The sequence below is a fragment of the Balaenoptera borealis genome, assembly GCF_965194805.1.
Source record: "Balaenoptera borealis genome assembly, chromosome: 2".
Taxonomy (NCBI): domain Eukaryota; kingdom Metazoa; phylum Chordata; class Mammalia; order Artiodactyla; family Balaenopteridae; genus Balaenoptera; species Balaenoptera borealis.
This window is the reverse complement of record NC_138867.1, coordinates 121,453,484-121,470,839: the sequence shown is the minus strand read 5'-3', so window position 1 is coordinate 121,470,839 and position 17,356 is coordinate 121,453,484. Positions and strand designations below refer to the sequence as shown.

Genomic DNA, 17,356 nt, shown 5'->3' with positions numbered 1-17,356 from the left:
GAGAGCTTCTAAGCAGACAGATGTCTAAGCTGAAATGCTGACAATCCTTCCTGAGGGTGAGTAGGAAGGTGATTATTCCAGAGAAGGAGTGGGGAGTAAAATCAATAGCAAATCAAATGTTTAGTGGTTAAGGCAAACTATACTACGACAAATTCTAAAGCATTTGCAATCAATTAAGAAATAAAGAGAAAATGATTCAGTAATGTCACTCAAAACAGGAGGACTTTTGTCAGGTGGGCAAATGAATACTTGCTCCTGACAGAAAAACAGAATGAGAACAGGCAGCCTAAAAGATTTTTTTTTTTTTAAATTAACCAAATCATTCAAATACAGAGCTGGACTTCTCTGAGTCACTGATGATTCAAACCAGCTCTGGCATCCGCATTAGAAGGTATAAAGAAGGACTGATGGCAATTATATTGCTGAAGAAAAAAAAATTACAGGCTAGTGGGCTGAAAAAGGAAAACAACAACCAGCTGTGAGTCAAATCGACAAGATCAAATGGCCAAAACAGAAAGAATGCCCCCAATACAAGAGTCTTCTGGAACTGGTTGAAGGCAGTGAGAATGCTTGCTTTCCTCAGGCATGTTTGTCAACAAGAATCTCTCTTCATATTAGTCACAGAAAACAAGAGCCCAGAAACAAAGAAATGATAAAATAAAAGCCCAAACAATTGTAAACATGCATGGGTAACATGTTGGATGCTTTCATGAACATGTGTTCTCCAAGGAGTGACAAACTGGATGTGGACTTGGTCCTCAAAAACGCACACTACTGAAGGGCAGGGCCACGTCTGCCCTCACAGACTACATCAAGCATCCATGACGATGACCGGTGAGTCAGTGTCAGCTCATACATTCCTGGTGCCCAGGCCATGCACAGTAGAGATTAAAGCTCCACAACAGTCATGACATAAATAATAAACATAAATAAGGCAACACAAACCATCAGAATGTATTCTGTTAGCACACAGGAGGCAGTTTCGTGTGACTGAATTTTTCAGGTGCTTCGGGCAGGGACCACTTACGTCCTTGAAACCAAAGTACTAGTTACAGTGGGCAGAGTCTGTGTTTTTTGTACAAATCAGGAGCGGAAAAACATGAGTATGCAACCAAATCACTGCAACTAAAAAAAGCAACCACAGAATAATTTTGGTGATATTGTACTTGTTCTGGGGGTTGCCATGGAAATCTGGGAGCTAAGCTCCTTCACTTTCCATATTTACCAAGTGATTCCCGCTCGCTCTGATGACAAGCGTGCCACATACAAGACACAGGGTCTCTTGATCACAGAACTCAGAGGCGAGGCCAGGAACGCACATGCAGAGCCCAGCCAAATCCGCCTGGCTCGGCAGGCCTGAACACGTCTGGCCCACTGAATACTCAGAGCTGGAGGGTAAATAGGAAACACAGACCTTCGATGCCACTTTGAGGGAGGTTTCTCACCACGCACAGAAGTCTGTCATCATAGAGGCTGATATCTCAGCTTTCCATGAGGTCTCAGACTAGCTGTCAGAAAGAAGAGGGAAGGCGACTGATCTTTAACAGCAGCTCCTGATGCCTCACAGAGCCCAAAGGAGGGAACTCACTCTCCACATGATCAAACAGGAAGAAAAGGGAATCGCAAGACAGATGGAGGTTCTGCAGAGACCCAGGGCGTTACACCAAAAATATTAAAAGCAAAACGTTTTGCAAAAGCAAAACGCCCAGAGGCTTTCCCAGGCTATGGTGGAGCGAGAGGTGTACTTTCTCCTGCTCATTAAAGTTTTGCAATGAAGTCTGTAATGTATCATCTTGACAAGACAGAATGATAATAGCATAGCAGCTTAATGAATTTTGCAATAAAAAATGAGTGCACAGCAATTTCTGAGTTTACCATCTCTGGGAAACACCCAAGTACACAGGAAGCTTGGAATCAGACTTTCTAAAGCAATTTTTCTCCTCTGTAGCTTTTGCTCCTGATAAGAGTGGCGTGCCAAGCCCCACTAAAATCTGAGCTGGTCTGATTTCATACTGACCCAGCCTCAGTCCCTACGATAAAAATAATCTTAAGAAGTAGTTTGGGCAGCATATTTGAGCACATGAAAACAGGTTGGGCAATGTTTTAAAAAATAATCTTAAAATGTAGTTGGGGCAATGATGGACTAAACAGGGAGGTGATAAGTGAAAAATGTGGTCAATGTTGTTTGGACCCTAGATGCAGGACATGATATCACAACTTCTGGCAGGTTGTCTTCAGCAAAACCACCACTGATTTTGGCCCCCTGTGGACTGACTGACATTCTCTCCCCATAGTGCCCATAATAACCCTCTGCTTTGCAAAGGGAAAGAATGCCAATGAGAATGGAGTGCACGAAAGAATGGGGAAGTCATTGTGGCTGGCCCAGGATGGAAGTGATTCACAGGGATGAGACATGGAGGTACAGTGGGGAGCCTCTCCTGAAACAGCATTTCAAAAACCACGGTGTAGGAACGCGCCTCTAATTAACGGCTGGACAGGGAACTGAATGGTCACAAGTAAGCAGACACTCTGCTACTCACAACACAGCCCTCCTTCTTCCCTGAGAACTCACTTTTCAGGAGGGACACTCTCCCTTTAGTCTATGGTTCCCCGGTATCTGAGGAAGCCCACATACAGACTGCTTACACCAATGCTCATGAGAAAGAAGAAAATGATATATTTACTTATTTTTATGCCATGACTCATTGCAAAATGGGTTTGAGATAGTAAATGGAGTGTATGATTAGAGAGTTTTGTTTTTATCATGTAAAAATTAGGCAATACATAATAAATATGCATTCCTCTCCAACTGAAAAGTACAGAATAGCATACAAATATCCTAGATATATTTTGGTGTGTAAAAGTCCAGTTGTTTTTCTATACGTAGAAACAGACACATATTTTTTTCTTTTAACAAGGTGGGATTACATAGTGCCTAATGCTACAATACCTGTTTCACATAGTGATAATGCCAGAGATGAGAGGCTGGAATATGCTCTTTTTTATTTAATGCTCTACCTTGAACTTTTTTCCTGCCATGAGCTTTCCACGGCATCAGTTTTTAAGGGCCACATCAACTACGCGGTTCTCACTCACACATGGTAACCATACATAATTAAGATAAGAACTACATTACACCTTACAGTTTGTGTGACAATAGGAATCCCTGTGGATAAACATGTCATCTGCCAAAACAAACAGGTGTGTCCAGAGCGCCCAGGATCTGCAGAGGCAACCTGAGAAAAGACACATGCTGCAGCTTTGATGGCTCCGAGAGAGGTATTACGTAAAGCTCTGAACAGTACGGATTCCCAGTTATTTTTCAGCAAGGAAGACACACATGTTAAGTACATGAGCTGAATTCTCAACCTCTCCCTGGGCCTGTCTGGGAGAGGGTCCAGGATGAATTAACTGAACTAAAAGAATTAATCAGAGCGATAATCCCAGCTGCCAGTTAACAAGATCCATGTAAAATAAAGCCCAAGAATCCATTCCCACCCCACCAAGGCTGCACAACTCATCCCAGACTGCTGAAGTACTGGCACTCCAGCATCAAATGGACTCTCTCTGGGGCCAGGGAGACTCTGCATTACCCTCACATATGGGCCTCTCCTTTGGACTCTGCAGGCTCCAGAGGGGGAATATTTTCTTAGTCAAACATAAAGTAAGACTATAGCCTGATGGTAATCATCGTAATCTGAGCTAACATTTATTAGGTTCTGAGTATGTTCCAGGCCCATTGTCAAGTACTTCACATGCACTGGCTCACTTAATCACGGTAATTTCCCTCCAAGGAAGCTATTATTAGTGATTGATTTTACAGATGAACAAATGGAGGTTCAGAAATGAAAAGTAATGGATTCTAGGTCTCAGGGCTGGTAGGTGATAGAGATGGCATTGAAAAAAAGCATTGAAACTACAGAGTCCCTGCTTCCAACTACCACCAGGCTGCCCCAAACCCCAACAGAGAGTCTAAGAGACACTCTGCTAATGACAGAAGACAAGCAACCTTGAGCATCCCTCCCTTCCCCAAGCCAGTGCTTCTCTAACTTTAGCTGGCATCAGCATCACCAGGGTGCTTTTAAAATTACAGAGGCCTGAGCTCCAGGCATGACCTGATTCAGAATGTACTGGGGAGGAGACCAGGCATCTGTATCTTTCAACAAGCTCCTTACATGATTCTAATGCACACCCAAGTCTAAGAACCGCACTTCCAAGAAACATATTTTAACACCTTGGGACAGGTATGCTTTGGAGATATTTTGGGTTTGGTTCCAGACCACTGCAATAAAGCAAATATTGCAATAAGGCAAGTCACATGAATTTTTGGGTTTCCCAGTGCATATAAAAGTTATGTTCACCCTACACTGTTGTCTATTAAGTATGTAATAGCACTATGTCTAAAACAACAATATACACACTTTAATTACAAAAAACTTTATTGCCAAAAAAAGCTAACCATCACCTGACATCGCAGTGTTGCCACAAACCTTCAATTTGTGGAAAGCGCAGTATCTGCAAAGTGCAAAAAAGCAAAGTGCAATAAAAAGAGGTATGCTTGTGTTAACTACTAAAAATTCGGGACAAAATAAGTGATAAGTGTCACCTTGCAATCTTTTGGAAGAAATCTTAAAAAGTACAAGACCTGGGTGCTTGGTCCCCTCTAATCCTCTGGCTCTACCTTCTGCAGTTGCCTGGAAAAAGTATAGCTTTCACCTAGACATACCAGTCCAATCTCTGCTGCATGATGTATCTGCGTGTTAACTTGGAGATTAAACAGTAATCTCCTTTGCTACCATTCATCTGGCAGTACGGTTGAAAAACCTCCTTCCATCTGTTCTAAAGTGATCACAAATGAGAGAGACTGCCCTGGCCCAGCATATTAAGTGACTGCTGAATGCACACTGCTCGCTGCAGAGCTGGGGTGACATGGGGGGGTCATCGTGTGGCTCCTGCTTGCCACCACACGTATTGAGGAACCCATTCAATATGGTTCAACTGCCTCCGTGGCAACGCTAGACTCTGGGACAGATGGTTTTTATTGCTTCCTTAACTCAGTCTAGCAAGGTTTTCACTTCGGCAGCTCAAGAAGTGACAACATGGCATGGGGAAGGGGTATGACCTGGATACAAATCCCTTCTCTGCCGTTCGCCAGCTGTGTGACTGCTTAACCCTTCGAGCCCTGGTTTACTTGTTTGTAAAATGTGGATGATGAGAACCTACCTCATGGGGTGATTACCAATTATAAGGATGACATAACACTGGGAAAAGGAAAAAGCCACCTGGAGAAGACTCCACTACCACTCTCAGATTAAAGTGGACGAGATTTACGGAGGTGCCTGGGCACACAACTGGTCTACCCACACAGAATGAAAAACTCCTTCTGGAAAATAAAACACACATCAGTGAGCATCAACTAACATGCCAGATACTTCCATGACAATCTGAGGCCAGAGCGTTGGCATAGATTCACTTCTAAGAGATAAGAATGGGCTCCAACTTCTGCACAGGGCAGGGGCACTGCAGCGAGGTGAAGGGAAAACATGTGCTGATGGGAAGCACACAAGGGAACTACTCTGGGAGTTTCGGGCGCATCAAGCATGTCAACTAGGGGCTGAAGAGAGGGCTGACCCATGGATCACAGAAAAAATATTAAACTGCAAGTATGCCAATGAGGAGGAAAAACATAACTGAACTCAAAAGAGAGTAGGCACACAGACATAATAGGAAATGAGGTTCTGACAGTATCATATGAAGTCTGAAGGTAGAAGAGAGGTACATGGAGATATTGTGTAGGTGTACGTGTTTGTGTGTGCGTGTGTGTTCTCACAGGTGCAATCCCCGTAACAAGATATCTACTCTGTGGCAAGAATCTGAAGAGAGGTAAGGTCATGTGAAACCTGGAGAGGTGTCACAACGAACCCAGAGTGCACAACGTGAAATCGACAGATGAATGGCGAGTGTTCACAGTGATATAAACAGCTAACGGACAACATCTGAGCCCAGTTCCAGTTGAGCAGACAAAGGAATCTTGAGTTTGTGTGTTTATGTTAAGAAGAAGGATCTGAGCCAGTCAGAAATTTAGAGCAAGCTCTGTGGACTCCAAACTGTGGTACGTATTCCACAGGTGGACACACAACACTTCTAAGGTCAAATGCGGATGAACATTTTTTGGCTGAACAGTTTCATATTTATTTTAATGTATATTAGAGAGTAATACAGTAAGACAATAAAATTCACGCTGTAGAAATTTTACTGAGTAGGACGAGGCCGCGTAAAGAAGTGAGCTGCTTTCAAATTGATTTATATAAATATATTAAACAAACAACAGTGCAGAAGTTATGTGACTGTGGCCCAAAGAGTGAATGAAGGCCTATGTAAATGATTCAAGTTTGGGAAGTACTGAGCTAGGTATGGCAAGAGGCCTTAATGTGAAAAACATCACTGTATGGAAATACAGCATTTTTTTTCCCCCCACAAATTACCTGCAGAGTCTTCCCCAGCATTTTAACTCCAAAGAGTAAACTCAGCGAAGTGCTTTGATAGTCTTCTATCTTTGTCCATAGACCAGACAAAGGGGAGGGTTCACATGTGAAAACAGTACACTGTGACCTGCTCATCCAATGGTGGTGAGTTGGCTGCACCGCAACTTACGAGGGGCGAGAGCTGGCAGAACCTTCCAGCTCCTGGCCAGTCTTCCTCACAACACCAACTCACCCGCTCCTCCTATGGTGCCTTTCCAGGCCAGCCTGGACATTACTCTAATTTCCCAGGAAAAGAAGCATTTCTAAAATCAACTCTAAAAAGTATATGTATACACGCACCCCTATGTGCTTTGCAATGAAAATGTTTCTCCAGAGAAAGGGAGGAAAGTTGAGCACCCCACAAATATCTGCGCATATGGAGATTCCAGCCCCGTTTCCAGGGAGCGTCTCCTCGTGTTCAGAGGGAAGATGTAGTGCTTCACTGTCTTCCCGTCTCCCATCCTCCTGTCCCCTGTGTGCAGACAGGGACGGCTTGATCTGCAGCTTAGGCACGTCTGCTTTCACACATCCTTAACTTTCACCTGCTGCCTCGTGTGATAAAATTAATCTTGGGCAAGGATCTAATTGATTTTCTCCTAATCGCCATCTTCTTTCTTACATGCTCCCAGAATATGCTTTAAGACCTGATCCAGAGCTGCCTCTGTTTCCATCTAACCATAAACTCGGCACTATTTCAAGCTTAGAGGAATTTACCAATACCGTCTGATCTGTCCTGATCTGCACTGTACATTGCTTAGTACAAAACCTTAGGTGACCGTGGCTGTCGTGGAAACATGAGAAGCATCTCACCCCACAGCTCGATGCTGTGTTTGTGGCAGATGTGGGTGAGGCCAGGCCTGTTCCAAGTGTTCTCTGTTACAGACCACAGCAAGAACGACCCCAGTCAGATACTTAAGGGGAACACAGGCTACTGTTCGAAGGGAAGCCAATCCCAGTACGGGTCAAAGCCCTAAAACTGTGCCTATCTGCTGACCCAGAAATTCTTCCAGGAATTGATCATAAGGAAATAATCATGAATATGAACAGATTTAGCTATGAGGATGATTATAGTGGCTTTACTCATAAAAGCAACATATCTGAAACAACCTCAGTGGTTGCACCAACGTGCAGCCATATTATGGGATATGACGACCTCTTTAAAAGCAGTGATGCTCCGAGGGTGGGGAAGATTTGTGTTCAGCAGTAATGATAAGGAAGGCCATTGTTTCTGAACGACAAAGGGATAAAAAACATTTTCTGTAACAAAGAGGAGATGCCAATCCAGATATGGAGTCTCTTTCCTCTTCAAAGCAAAGTGGGTCATTTTTCTGATTTGCGCCTTTACTGTAACTCATAGAGAATATTATATATATATAATATATACAGTAAATACCATATTTATATAAATATATAAAAATAAACATATATAATACGTATAAATACATAAAAAATATAAAAAGTATATAATAATAATACCACCGCCACACCTCCCAGCATTTACTGAGAACCATTTCAAGTGCTTTATTCCTCACAACAAGCCTATAAGGAAACTGTTATCCCTGTTTTCCAGAAGAGGAGACTGAGGCCACGCAATGGCAGATAACTGGCCCACGTCACACAGCCAGAGAGCGGCCGAGGAGGGCTCTCACCCAGGCGCCTGGTGCCCATGAGTGCTTTCAACCACCACGTTCTCCTGGCTCCCTGAATGCACACATCTGAGAGCAGCTATCCTGCCGACTCACCATTACCTATTCACTTGTCTACTTCCTTTACTCAAATGTGAGCTCCTTACAGACGAGGTCACGTTTTTATACTCCTTGGTGTCTGCGTGTGATTAAACAGGAACTAATAATAGTAGCAGCAGCTCTCAGTCAATGGCCCTTGCCACGTCTAGGCCTGTGCCAGCTGCCTAGCTGCATAAGTTCATTGAATCCGCACCACTTCCCTCTGAGGTAGGCCCTATTATCACTACTTTACAGACAAGTAAACTGAGACTGAGAGAAGGTAGGAGGCGAGGCTGAGAGGAGATAGGAGGCTTGCCTGAATGCTGTCGCCGGCACAGGGACCCAGGGCTGCCTGCCTTCGGGCACAGCTGGGACCCTCGACTCCCACCCTCCACCACTGGACTCCCTCATTACAAAGGCTGAAACCAGACTGGAGATTTGAGGGCCCAGTAACCCAACTGCTGCAAAGAACTCAGAAATCCAGAGGTGAAAACAAGATTCGATACAGTTGTGGTGAGAACACTCTGCTACTTGGAACAAGGAGGGCAATGCTCTCCTATTAATTTGTGAATTAATTCCACACATTTACTAAGCATCCACTGTGTGTCAGGCCCAGGAGAGGTGGAGGGGAAGGACGAGCAAGCCAAACAAGGTCCCTGTGCAGAGAGAGCCCCATTCCAGTGGGGCGTGTGACTCGCACGAATAAGCACTGAGTTACAACCTGAGAAAAGGAAGGGAAACTGGTTCTAGGGGAGCCGCTAACAAAAGAGGGGCCGAAGAAGCGATGCCTGAGCTTAGATCTGATTGTACCGCTGGAGGAAAAGGGGCTCGGCTGTCTGCCCACAGGGGAGTGGGAAAGAGGATCCTGGGCGGCGCAGCCCTCCCTTTCAACCTCAGCATCCCTGCTTCCTGTCCTGTCGAGGTTACTCAGCCACGGAACCCGGGAGGGTACAATGGCCGATACAGTGTCCTGAAGGACACAAAAGGCAGCAACGCACACAGAGAGGCTGGAGGTGAGCACCCCGGGCAGCTGGGAGGAGGCCTGGATGTCCCCCGGGGACCACGCTGGCCCTGAGTAGTGGGACTCACGTTTCTCTGTTGACTGCATGGTGTGGAAGAGCGTCAGGGGCCTCTCGCTGCAGGACGGGGGCTTGGAGTCACTGCTCTTCTTCCGAGACAGGTGCAGCTGGGCATTGGTGAGGGGCGCGTCAGGCACGGTGTTAAATATCTGCAAAATAGTTTCATAAAAGGGTTACACGCTACTGTGAACTGGGGAGACAGCACAGGTCCAGACAAGTACGACCGAAAAGCTTGATGGAGTCTAAGAATCAGCAAGAAAAAGACTGAAAAAGACCACCAGGATTTGCTCAGGACTCTATTTTAAACATCTCTAGGAACTGGCACAAAACATCCTCCTTTGGAAGCGCATCCCAAGGTTCGGGAACCATTCACTTCCACTTCTCACCCCTTCTGCTAGCATTTCCAGAGATCTGCTTTTTGTTGTTCTCTCCGGAGCCAATGGAAAGCTTCTGTGCTAAATATAAGCCATTGTCTGCGAAGAGGGCTTAAAGTTTTTTGACCACCTTTGTCCAGAACGGATGAACTAAAACTACTTTACTTTTCCTCATTGGTTCTGTTTCCCAGTTCTTAACAACTGCTTCACAACTTTCTGAGGCTGTGAAACATGCGTTTAAATAACAGCCCCCAAAAGAAGCCCAGAACAGGGCAGCATCTTCTAGTCTTCAATCATCCCCAGATGGAGCGTCTAGCTCAGCAGCTTTGTGTTATCTTTGATGCTGAGCATTCTTTTTCTTATTTAAAAAAGGGAAAAAATGTTGTTTCCCCCAAATCTTGATGACAGAAGTAACATACATACTACAAACAGTTTGGAAAATGTAGAAAAGCATCAAGAAGAAAATAGAAAAATTCTCCCAATTCCACTATTTAGAGGTAACCACTGTTAGCATTTGAGTTTTATTTTCATATGAGGTTTTTTCTTTTAAGCTTTCATTGCAAAAAAAAAAAAAAAAAAAAAAAAAAAAAGTCCACGGTAAAAATTGAGAAGAAAATGATAGATAAAAATCATGACACTGCTCGTCTTTTTTCCTACAGATCCAAGTACGACAGAATTATTATAATAGCTACCACTTACATGGTGCTTACCATGATTACAGTCACTGCCATGCAAGGTCGGCTCCCTAGGGACCAGTCACTGCGTGTATTTTCCATGTAGCTCACTCAGTTCTGAGTGACCTTGAGCTTCAAGTACTGTCCTCACCATTTATAATGAAGGACTGAGGCAGAGAGGTTAAGCTGCCACAATTATAGATACATTTACAGATGATAACATAGAAACATATGTCCCTAGATTTTCTCAATTCCTTTTAAAATGCATATAATAACAACAACACTAATTCATTCAACCTAGAAAGATCTTTTCAGCATCTCCTTTATACCAGGCACTCTGGGTACAACAGTGCTTGAGGCCAACATGTGGTTAGAGAATTTGCATCTAGTAGCTGTGATTTACTGAGTATCTACCACGTCAAGTGCTTTGTATGAGTTATCTCATTTAATGTTAAAACACACTTCTCCATAATTGGAATTCTATTCTTTATACAGTTTTGTATCCTATACGCTTTCTCTAACATTATATTGTAACATTTCCCCCTTCATGAAGAAAATCTCCACACCTGATTCTTCCTGGTTGCGTAACACACCCACTGTATTAAGACATCAATATTTATTGATCCACTTATTATCATCTCTTACTCTCTGGAGCTGGTCTCCTTCTGGATTTTCTCTTTCCCAACAATCACGAGTAATGAGAGCACAGTGGTGGCACCTCCACTCCCCTCACCTATAGGTGGCCCTAGACACATCAGAGTCTTTCTCATGGCTTTCTCTCCTTTGTGCGTGCATTTGAAAGCAGAACTCAGAAGCTGAGATATAGGAAGCAAAGTCATAAGAATGATAAGAATTTCAGCCAAAACAGCTGCTCTCTATGAGTTGGCAGGTCCTTGGGCTCCAATGATGCCAGCCAGCTGGTTCAGTCAGTCTTGCAACCAAACACAGCTGTCTGAAAACAGCATTATCATATTTTCCCTAGGGGTCTGAATTTTCAACAAAATAAATTGAATCACTACATAGCTGAGTTCAATTGGGGCGAGGAAGTAAGGAGAGAAGGGGGCCTAAAACAAAAACAACAAAAACCTCCTGGCTTCCAGAGGAGTTGGAACCCCTAAAAATAAGTACCAGTGTTACACATGTCACCAGGCTCCTTCTGAGCATCTTCAAGGGAAGAAAAGAGAAATTATGGTTGTTGTTGAGCTCAAGGACCACTAAGCTTCTCAGAAGCTCCCCCCCCCTTTGTTCTGTCCTCCAACAACGCTGAGCCAGGGCTGCTCCTAAGTGACACCCCATGCACCATTACCACTGGCACTTGCTCTTATACAGGAGTGTTTGCCCCTGCCAGCCACTGTGCAAGGTACTTTACATGACTTATCTCTAAGTCAAAGGTACTAAGCAGGATGACCATTTCACAAGGAGAGATTTCCTAATGCCACATGGCTTAGCAGGAGAGGGGCTGGGATGGGACCCTAGGGTTGCAGTTTCTAACATCTCCACTCCCCACCTCTGCAGCAGTCCTCAGCATTCAGCTCATCTTCTCCAGCTAATCTACACTACAGAAGCCGGTGCCCAAACCCACAAGTACAGATTTCAACAAATAATGATATCCTTTAGCACCCTTCTGCCTCTGGCCTTAAATACAACATTTTCGGCAATCTGAGCTAAAAAACATCTGAAAATGAATTCAGACACACTGATAGGCCCCCACCTCTTTATGTCTGGGCTCCAAATTTTGTCTCTCTTTTCCTTTTTTTTTCTTTTTCATTTCTTTTCTCTTATTTTTTTATTACTTTTTATTGGAGTATAGTTTCTTTACAATGTTGTGTTAGGTTGTCTCTTTTCCTAAAGAGCTACTGAGAATGAGATCCTCACTCAACCGCAATGTGAACAAAGATAATGCATATACATTTTCATTTCAACTGTCACCAGAAATGTGAGCATTTCTTCTTTCCTAAAAACTGTCGTAGATGCTGGAGAAACAAAGAAGAGTGAGTCGTGAGGAAGGACCATGGATTTAGACAGATGCGTGGAAAATTGCTTCCAAAACAGTGTTTATACACAGGCAAACGGGAGGAGACACGGGAACACATGAGAATTACATTCTGCTCATTGGCTGTTTTCTCTAAAAGGAAAGCTACTGGAGCATACTAGAATCAGTTCTAGGAGATGGAGATTTTCACCATGGGCCAGAGCTACAATCCTGAAGGCCAGCTCTCTGGGTCTCAGTGTGAGCCAGGCCCCGGCTTCTGAAGAACTCCGACAGGGCTCTTCTTGAGATCAAATGCACTAATGTGCAAGTGGGGCCTGCTACGAAATGTGGAGTGCCAGACACGGGACTATCACCAGTATTATTACACATGGTTTTCCCAGGCACAAGGGCACCTCTGCAAATCAGACCAAGTCAGAGCAGAAGACACAGACTTTCACTAAGGAGTCTGGGCAATCATTCCCCAAATTACTTTTGTTCCTTTAACTCTGAAACTTGAATACATGCAAGTTGTTAAAAGGCTGCTCACTGTCCGGCCACCTTCTCAGCCAGGCCAAAAGATGCCTCTGTGAAAAAAGCTTGAGTTGAATTCTGATGAGAATCCGAATGATTCACAGTTTTGCTGGTTGTTCCAATCCTGTTTTGTTTGGAAGGGATGACTTCAAGAGAATCCCATGAAGTTCCCTTCATTCTGTTGAGAAGAATCACTGTACAAATGTCTCTGCTGAACGATGGAAGCATGAGCTCATGTAATCTCTGAGCAATGGATTTATGGAGCTCTACCATGTGGCTGGAATAATCTACTCATTTCACAGAGACTTTCCAACTTAACACAAAACGGGGGGATTTATTCTGTGCCCCAAGTGCCCCATTAATTCTGTTCAAACTTACAAATGAATTCTGACTTAGTCAGGAATGCCTTAGAAATAAAAGTTACAAGGAAGGCTGTAAGCCTTCTGGAAGCTACCGAGGAGTAAGATTGTAAAATAAAAATATGATTCTGGATAACGGTCCCAAGTATCCCCAGTGTCAAGCTTCCTATAAGTGGAATTAGCAGACCTGTAAATACCAAGCTGCAGTTTCTCCTTAAGCTGTGTGGCAGAGTGGTCAGGGGTGGCTTGGCCTCTGCCGTCACACAGAACTGGGCTGAGGCCTGATCCAACTGCTCATGGGGCAGGACCTACAGCTACACTGACTTCACCGTCAGAGACACTGGCATCGTTGCCGTGTCACGGATGTCACCTATATGTGGACTCTAAAAAAAAGGTACAAATGAACTTATTTACAAAACAGAAATAGAGTCACAGATGTAGAAAACAAGCCTATGGTTACCAAGGGGGAAAGGGAGGGAGGGATAAATTGGGAGATTGGGATTGACATAGACGCACTACTATATATAAAATAGATAACTAATAAGAACCTACCTTATAGCACAGGGAACTCTGCTCAATACTCTGTAATGACCTATATGGGAAGAGAATCTAATACATGTATAACTGATTCACTTTGCTGTACAGCAGAAACTAGCACAACATTGTAAATCAACTATACTCCAATAAAAATTAATTAAAAAATAAACCTAAACACCATCCAAAAAATATATATATATATAGGAAAGGAATTTACAGTCATTATATGGGTAGAAAGCAAATAAGTGTTGGAGCTATACAGACTTGGGTTCAACTCGGGTAAGAGCCTTAACCCCTCCGAGACTGTTTCCCTGTGTAAATGGGGATCTAACACCTGTCTTGCAGGGATACTGAAAAGCTAATGCTTATTAAATGCTGAGCACAGAACCTGACAGAGTGGGCAGGAGGTAGTGGTGGTATAAGTGACAATAAAAATATCCAAAGTTTATTGAGTGTTTATCATGCTGTTATTTACATGGATTATCTCAGGATTTTACTCTACTATTATTCTTGTCATCTTGTAAGTGAGGAAACTGAGACTCACTGAGACTAACTGATTTGTTCAAGGTCACATAAATGAGTACAGCTGGACTGGGACTTAAGACAGCTTAGCTGGACTGTCTGGGTCTTAACCACCTGTGGCCTTTATACGTGTTAGTAATTTGAGAGACAGAGGACAAAATGCAAAGATCATAAGTTCTGGAGTCTGATGGATCTGATTTTAGTCACTCACTAGCTCTGTGACTTTGAACAAGTTATATAACTCTGACCTTTAGCTGTCACATCTGTAAAAACTCCCGGGACTGAGGCGAGGACGGAAGCACCTAACACTGTTTGACACTCAGTGTTCAAAAGACATGATTGCATTCAACAAAAAAGTATAAGAAGGGAAATAACTGGAGACTCAACAATGAATTATCTGCAGTCAGGACATGAGGATTTAATTTATAAGTGCAAATTTAATTACTGCTCTCTGTATAACATCGATCTCAACTGCTTACAACGTTAGAATTTGCTGTTCTTTTCCCCTTGCATTGTCTACAAAATTCAAATTTCACTGGCCCCCCCTTGGGCCCATCTTGACATTGGAGACCATTGACACTTGTGGAATTTATTCTTAGCCATGTCACATACACATTTTTATACCTTTCCCAATCCCATCTGTAACATGCTCCTGCAATTTACAAGGATTAGAAGCCTTCCTGTAACGTGTGTGGTGTACTCTTTATTACGTGCTGTGATTTTTATGGGAGGAAAATTAGGTCATGATGAAGAGTTCCTGGTCTGTAACTGCAAAGTAGCTCTGAGAAAATAAATCAATGACAGAGGCCTGGGATTACAAGGCAAAAGAGAAAGGCTTCTATAAGAGAAGAGACTAAGCATTTTCCTAAAACATAAATGTATCAGGGTTTCAAGTAACAGACAATAATAACAAGTTATGGGCTTGGTTAATCTGAGGAGTATCTGCTTTGCAGGTGGAGGACTAAGCCCATGGAGCATGGCTCACACACTGCCCACTCTTTCTATCCACAGGCTGTAGAACAGGACTGCTCAGGGCACGAGAAGCCATAAACCCAGCACCTTTCTGCTAGAAAGCCAGGCAAGTCTTAGCAGGGCTAATTTAATATACCAGTTAAGAAGCCAAATTCAGAGGCTACAGCCACAAAGAGGTTTTTTTTTAAGGAGAGTTGGAAGTCCGATGTCTTGTTGATATCAGCATTTTGGCCCAGGGAACAACAATTTAGAAAGCAGTTTGAGTAGTTTTATTAAAAGTCCCTCAAAAGGAAACAATTCCATTTAGTAACTGGCAGTATATACAGTCAACCTGGGTAATCCATGGGATGCTGTGATTTTCCTAATCTCCAGAAAGATTCTATTTCCTGTTATCTTTGCTGACAGAGAGGAATAGATTAAAACATAACAAAACCCCACCCTTATTTGAGAACCATTAAAGGAGCTCAAACAATGATTGGTTTATCTGGGGCTTTATTGGCTGGGGACTGCAGAATATAGATGTTCAGATCCATAACCTTGGACACTAATGAAGAACTGTTTGCACGGCACTTGACACTGCAAATAGAAGAAAAGCCTGTGACAGAAGCATTCCAGCTGAGCATGTAAGTAAATCTAGCTTATTTCTAAACCTAACATGGACAGGACCGAAAAGAATATACTCAGAAACCAATGTAAGGAAAGGTAACAACAACAACAATAAATCAACGAACAAATGAAAAAAGCCATGGTCATGAGGCACAAGATTAGCTTCCCAAGCAGGCCACAGTAACAGGAGTAAAGTGTGCAGGCATTCTTCTTCTTCTTCATCATCATCATCATCATCATCATCACCATCACCATCATCATCAATTTTGCATATCAACAGCTGCTTGAAATAACAAGGAAATGAAATACAACTGCCCAACACTTGTCAGTTGCCAGAAACTGTTCAAATCAATTGCATTATATTAATTGATGCACATTTTGTGTACAAACCCCAACACTGATACAATGGATTCCAAAGCCACCAACATCTTGGTAAAAGCAGATCAAGGCAGTTTGGTGGGCCCAAATCAACTCAAATCAAGACAACCTTGAAAGACACTACCAATTTAACAGGAACGCAAGTTTGCTTAGGACTTGCTGCTTACACTAGCTGTTAAGTAAGGACATCCATGGTTGCTCGCTCTTCTCCTTGACATATAAGATTAAAAGTTAACATGTATTAAAAAGGGGCACTGATCTTTGGGCGTTTCTAAGAATTAACAACTCAAAGATCACCACTCTTACCTCTTCCAAAGCCTACTGATAGACTGGAAAAAGAATCATGATAACTTATTTTGTAAAACATCAATAGCCATTAAAAGGAACATTACTGATAAAAGCACATGGTGCATGGGCACATGTACACACCCATGTCCTGCTTCATGTGCAGAAACCCTTTTGAATGCCACAGTCAAAAGAAACATCGTGGACTGTTCAAAACAATCCTACTATTACGTGTTGGAACTTAACAGGAAGATGTTAAGACATACACATAATCTGAGATTTCATGTTTAACCAAATCTATGAAAAGGTGGCAGTTTGATTCTTGGCAGGATTGTTTTTCCTAGACATTTAAATTTTTCAAAGTCATTGGCAAGCTAACCTTTAAAAAGAGAAATAAAAGGAAAACCTTGTAAGAAATTGCAGAATTTCTGGGCTTTTCAGTATCTTGAACAATGACAGCGTTCAGTATTTTGAAACCTTAACTAGATGCATATAAATATTGATAACTTCCACTATAACCCCAAGTATTGGGCTTATTGATGTTTTAAGGCTCAGGGTGACAAGGTGTGAGCTGGGTAAAGATTCTGTGCATATAGAAATGGTAACTTAAAATAATTATTACCTTAAAATAAACAGAGAAAGAGCCAAAGTCTTTGCCCTCTGAACTTTTAACTCTGAAATCTGACTACAGATAAAAAGAGCCAGACTCTCAAGTCTGTTCTTTAGCTTTCAGATAATCCAAGTCGAGTCCAGGGTATGGAGCTGTTGATGGGAAATGATGCCATGAGCTACTATTTCCCTTTAGGAAGTCTGGCAAAA

General features: G+C 42.8%; 1 protein-coding gene and 1 long non-coding RNA gene across 7 annotated transcripts in view; one reads left to right on the top strand and one right to left on the bottom strand.

Annotated features, from left to right (window-relative positions):
- ARHGAP26 (Rho GTPase activating protein 26) overlaps positions 1-17,356 on the bottom strand; it is a 466,073-nt gene that overhangs the window by 74,318 nt on the left and 374,399 nt on the right. For all 6 annotated transcript variants that reach the window (XM_082382702.1, XM_082382705.1, XM_082382704.1 and 3 more), the window contains exon 19: positions 9,338-9,476. In XM_082382702.1, coding sequence (XP_082238828.1) covers positions 9,338-9,476 — 139 coding nt within the window. The remainder of the gene's footprint in view (positions 1-9,337; positions 9,477-17,356) is intronic.
- The window catches only part of LOC309624593, a 1,127,080-nt gene that overhangs the window by 1,053,304 nt on the left and 56,420 nt on the right, over positions 1-17,356 (top strand). The gene's annotated exons all lie outside the window — the stretch shown is intronic.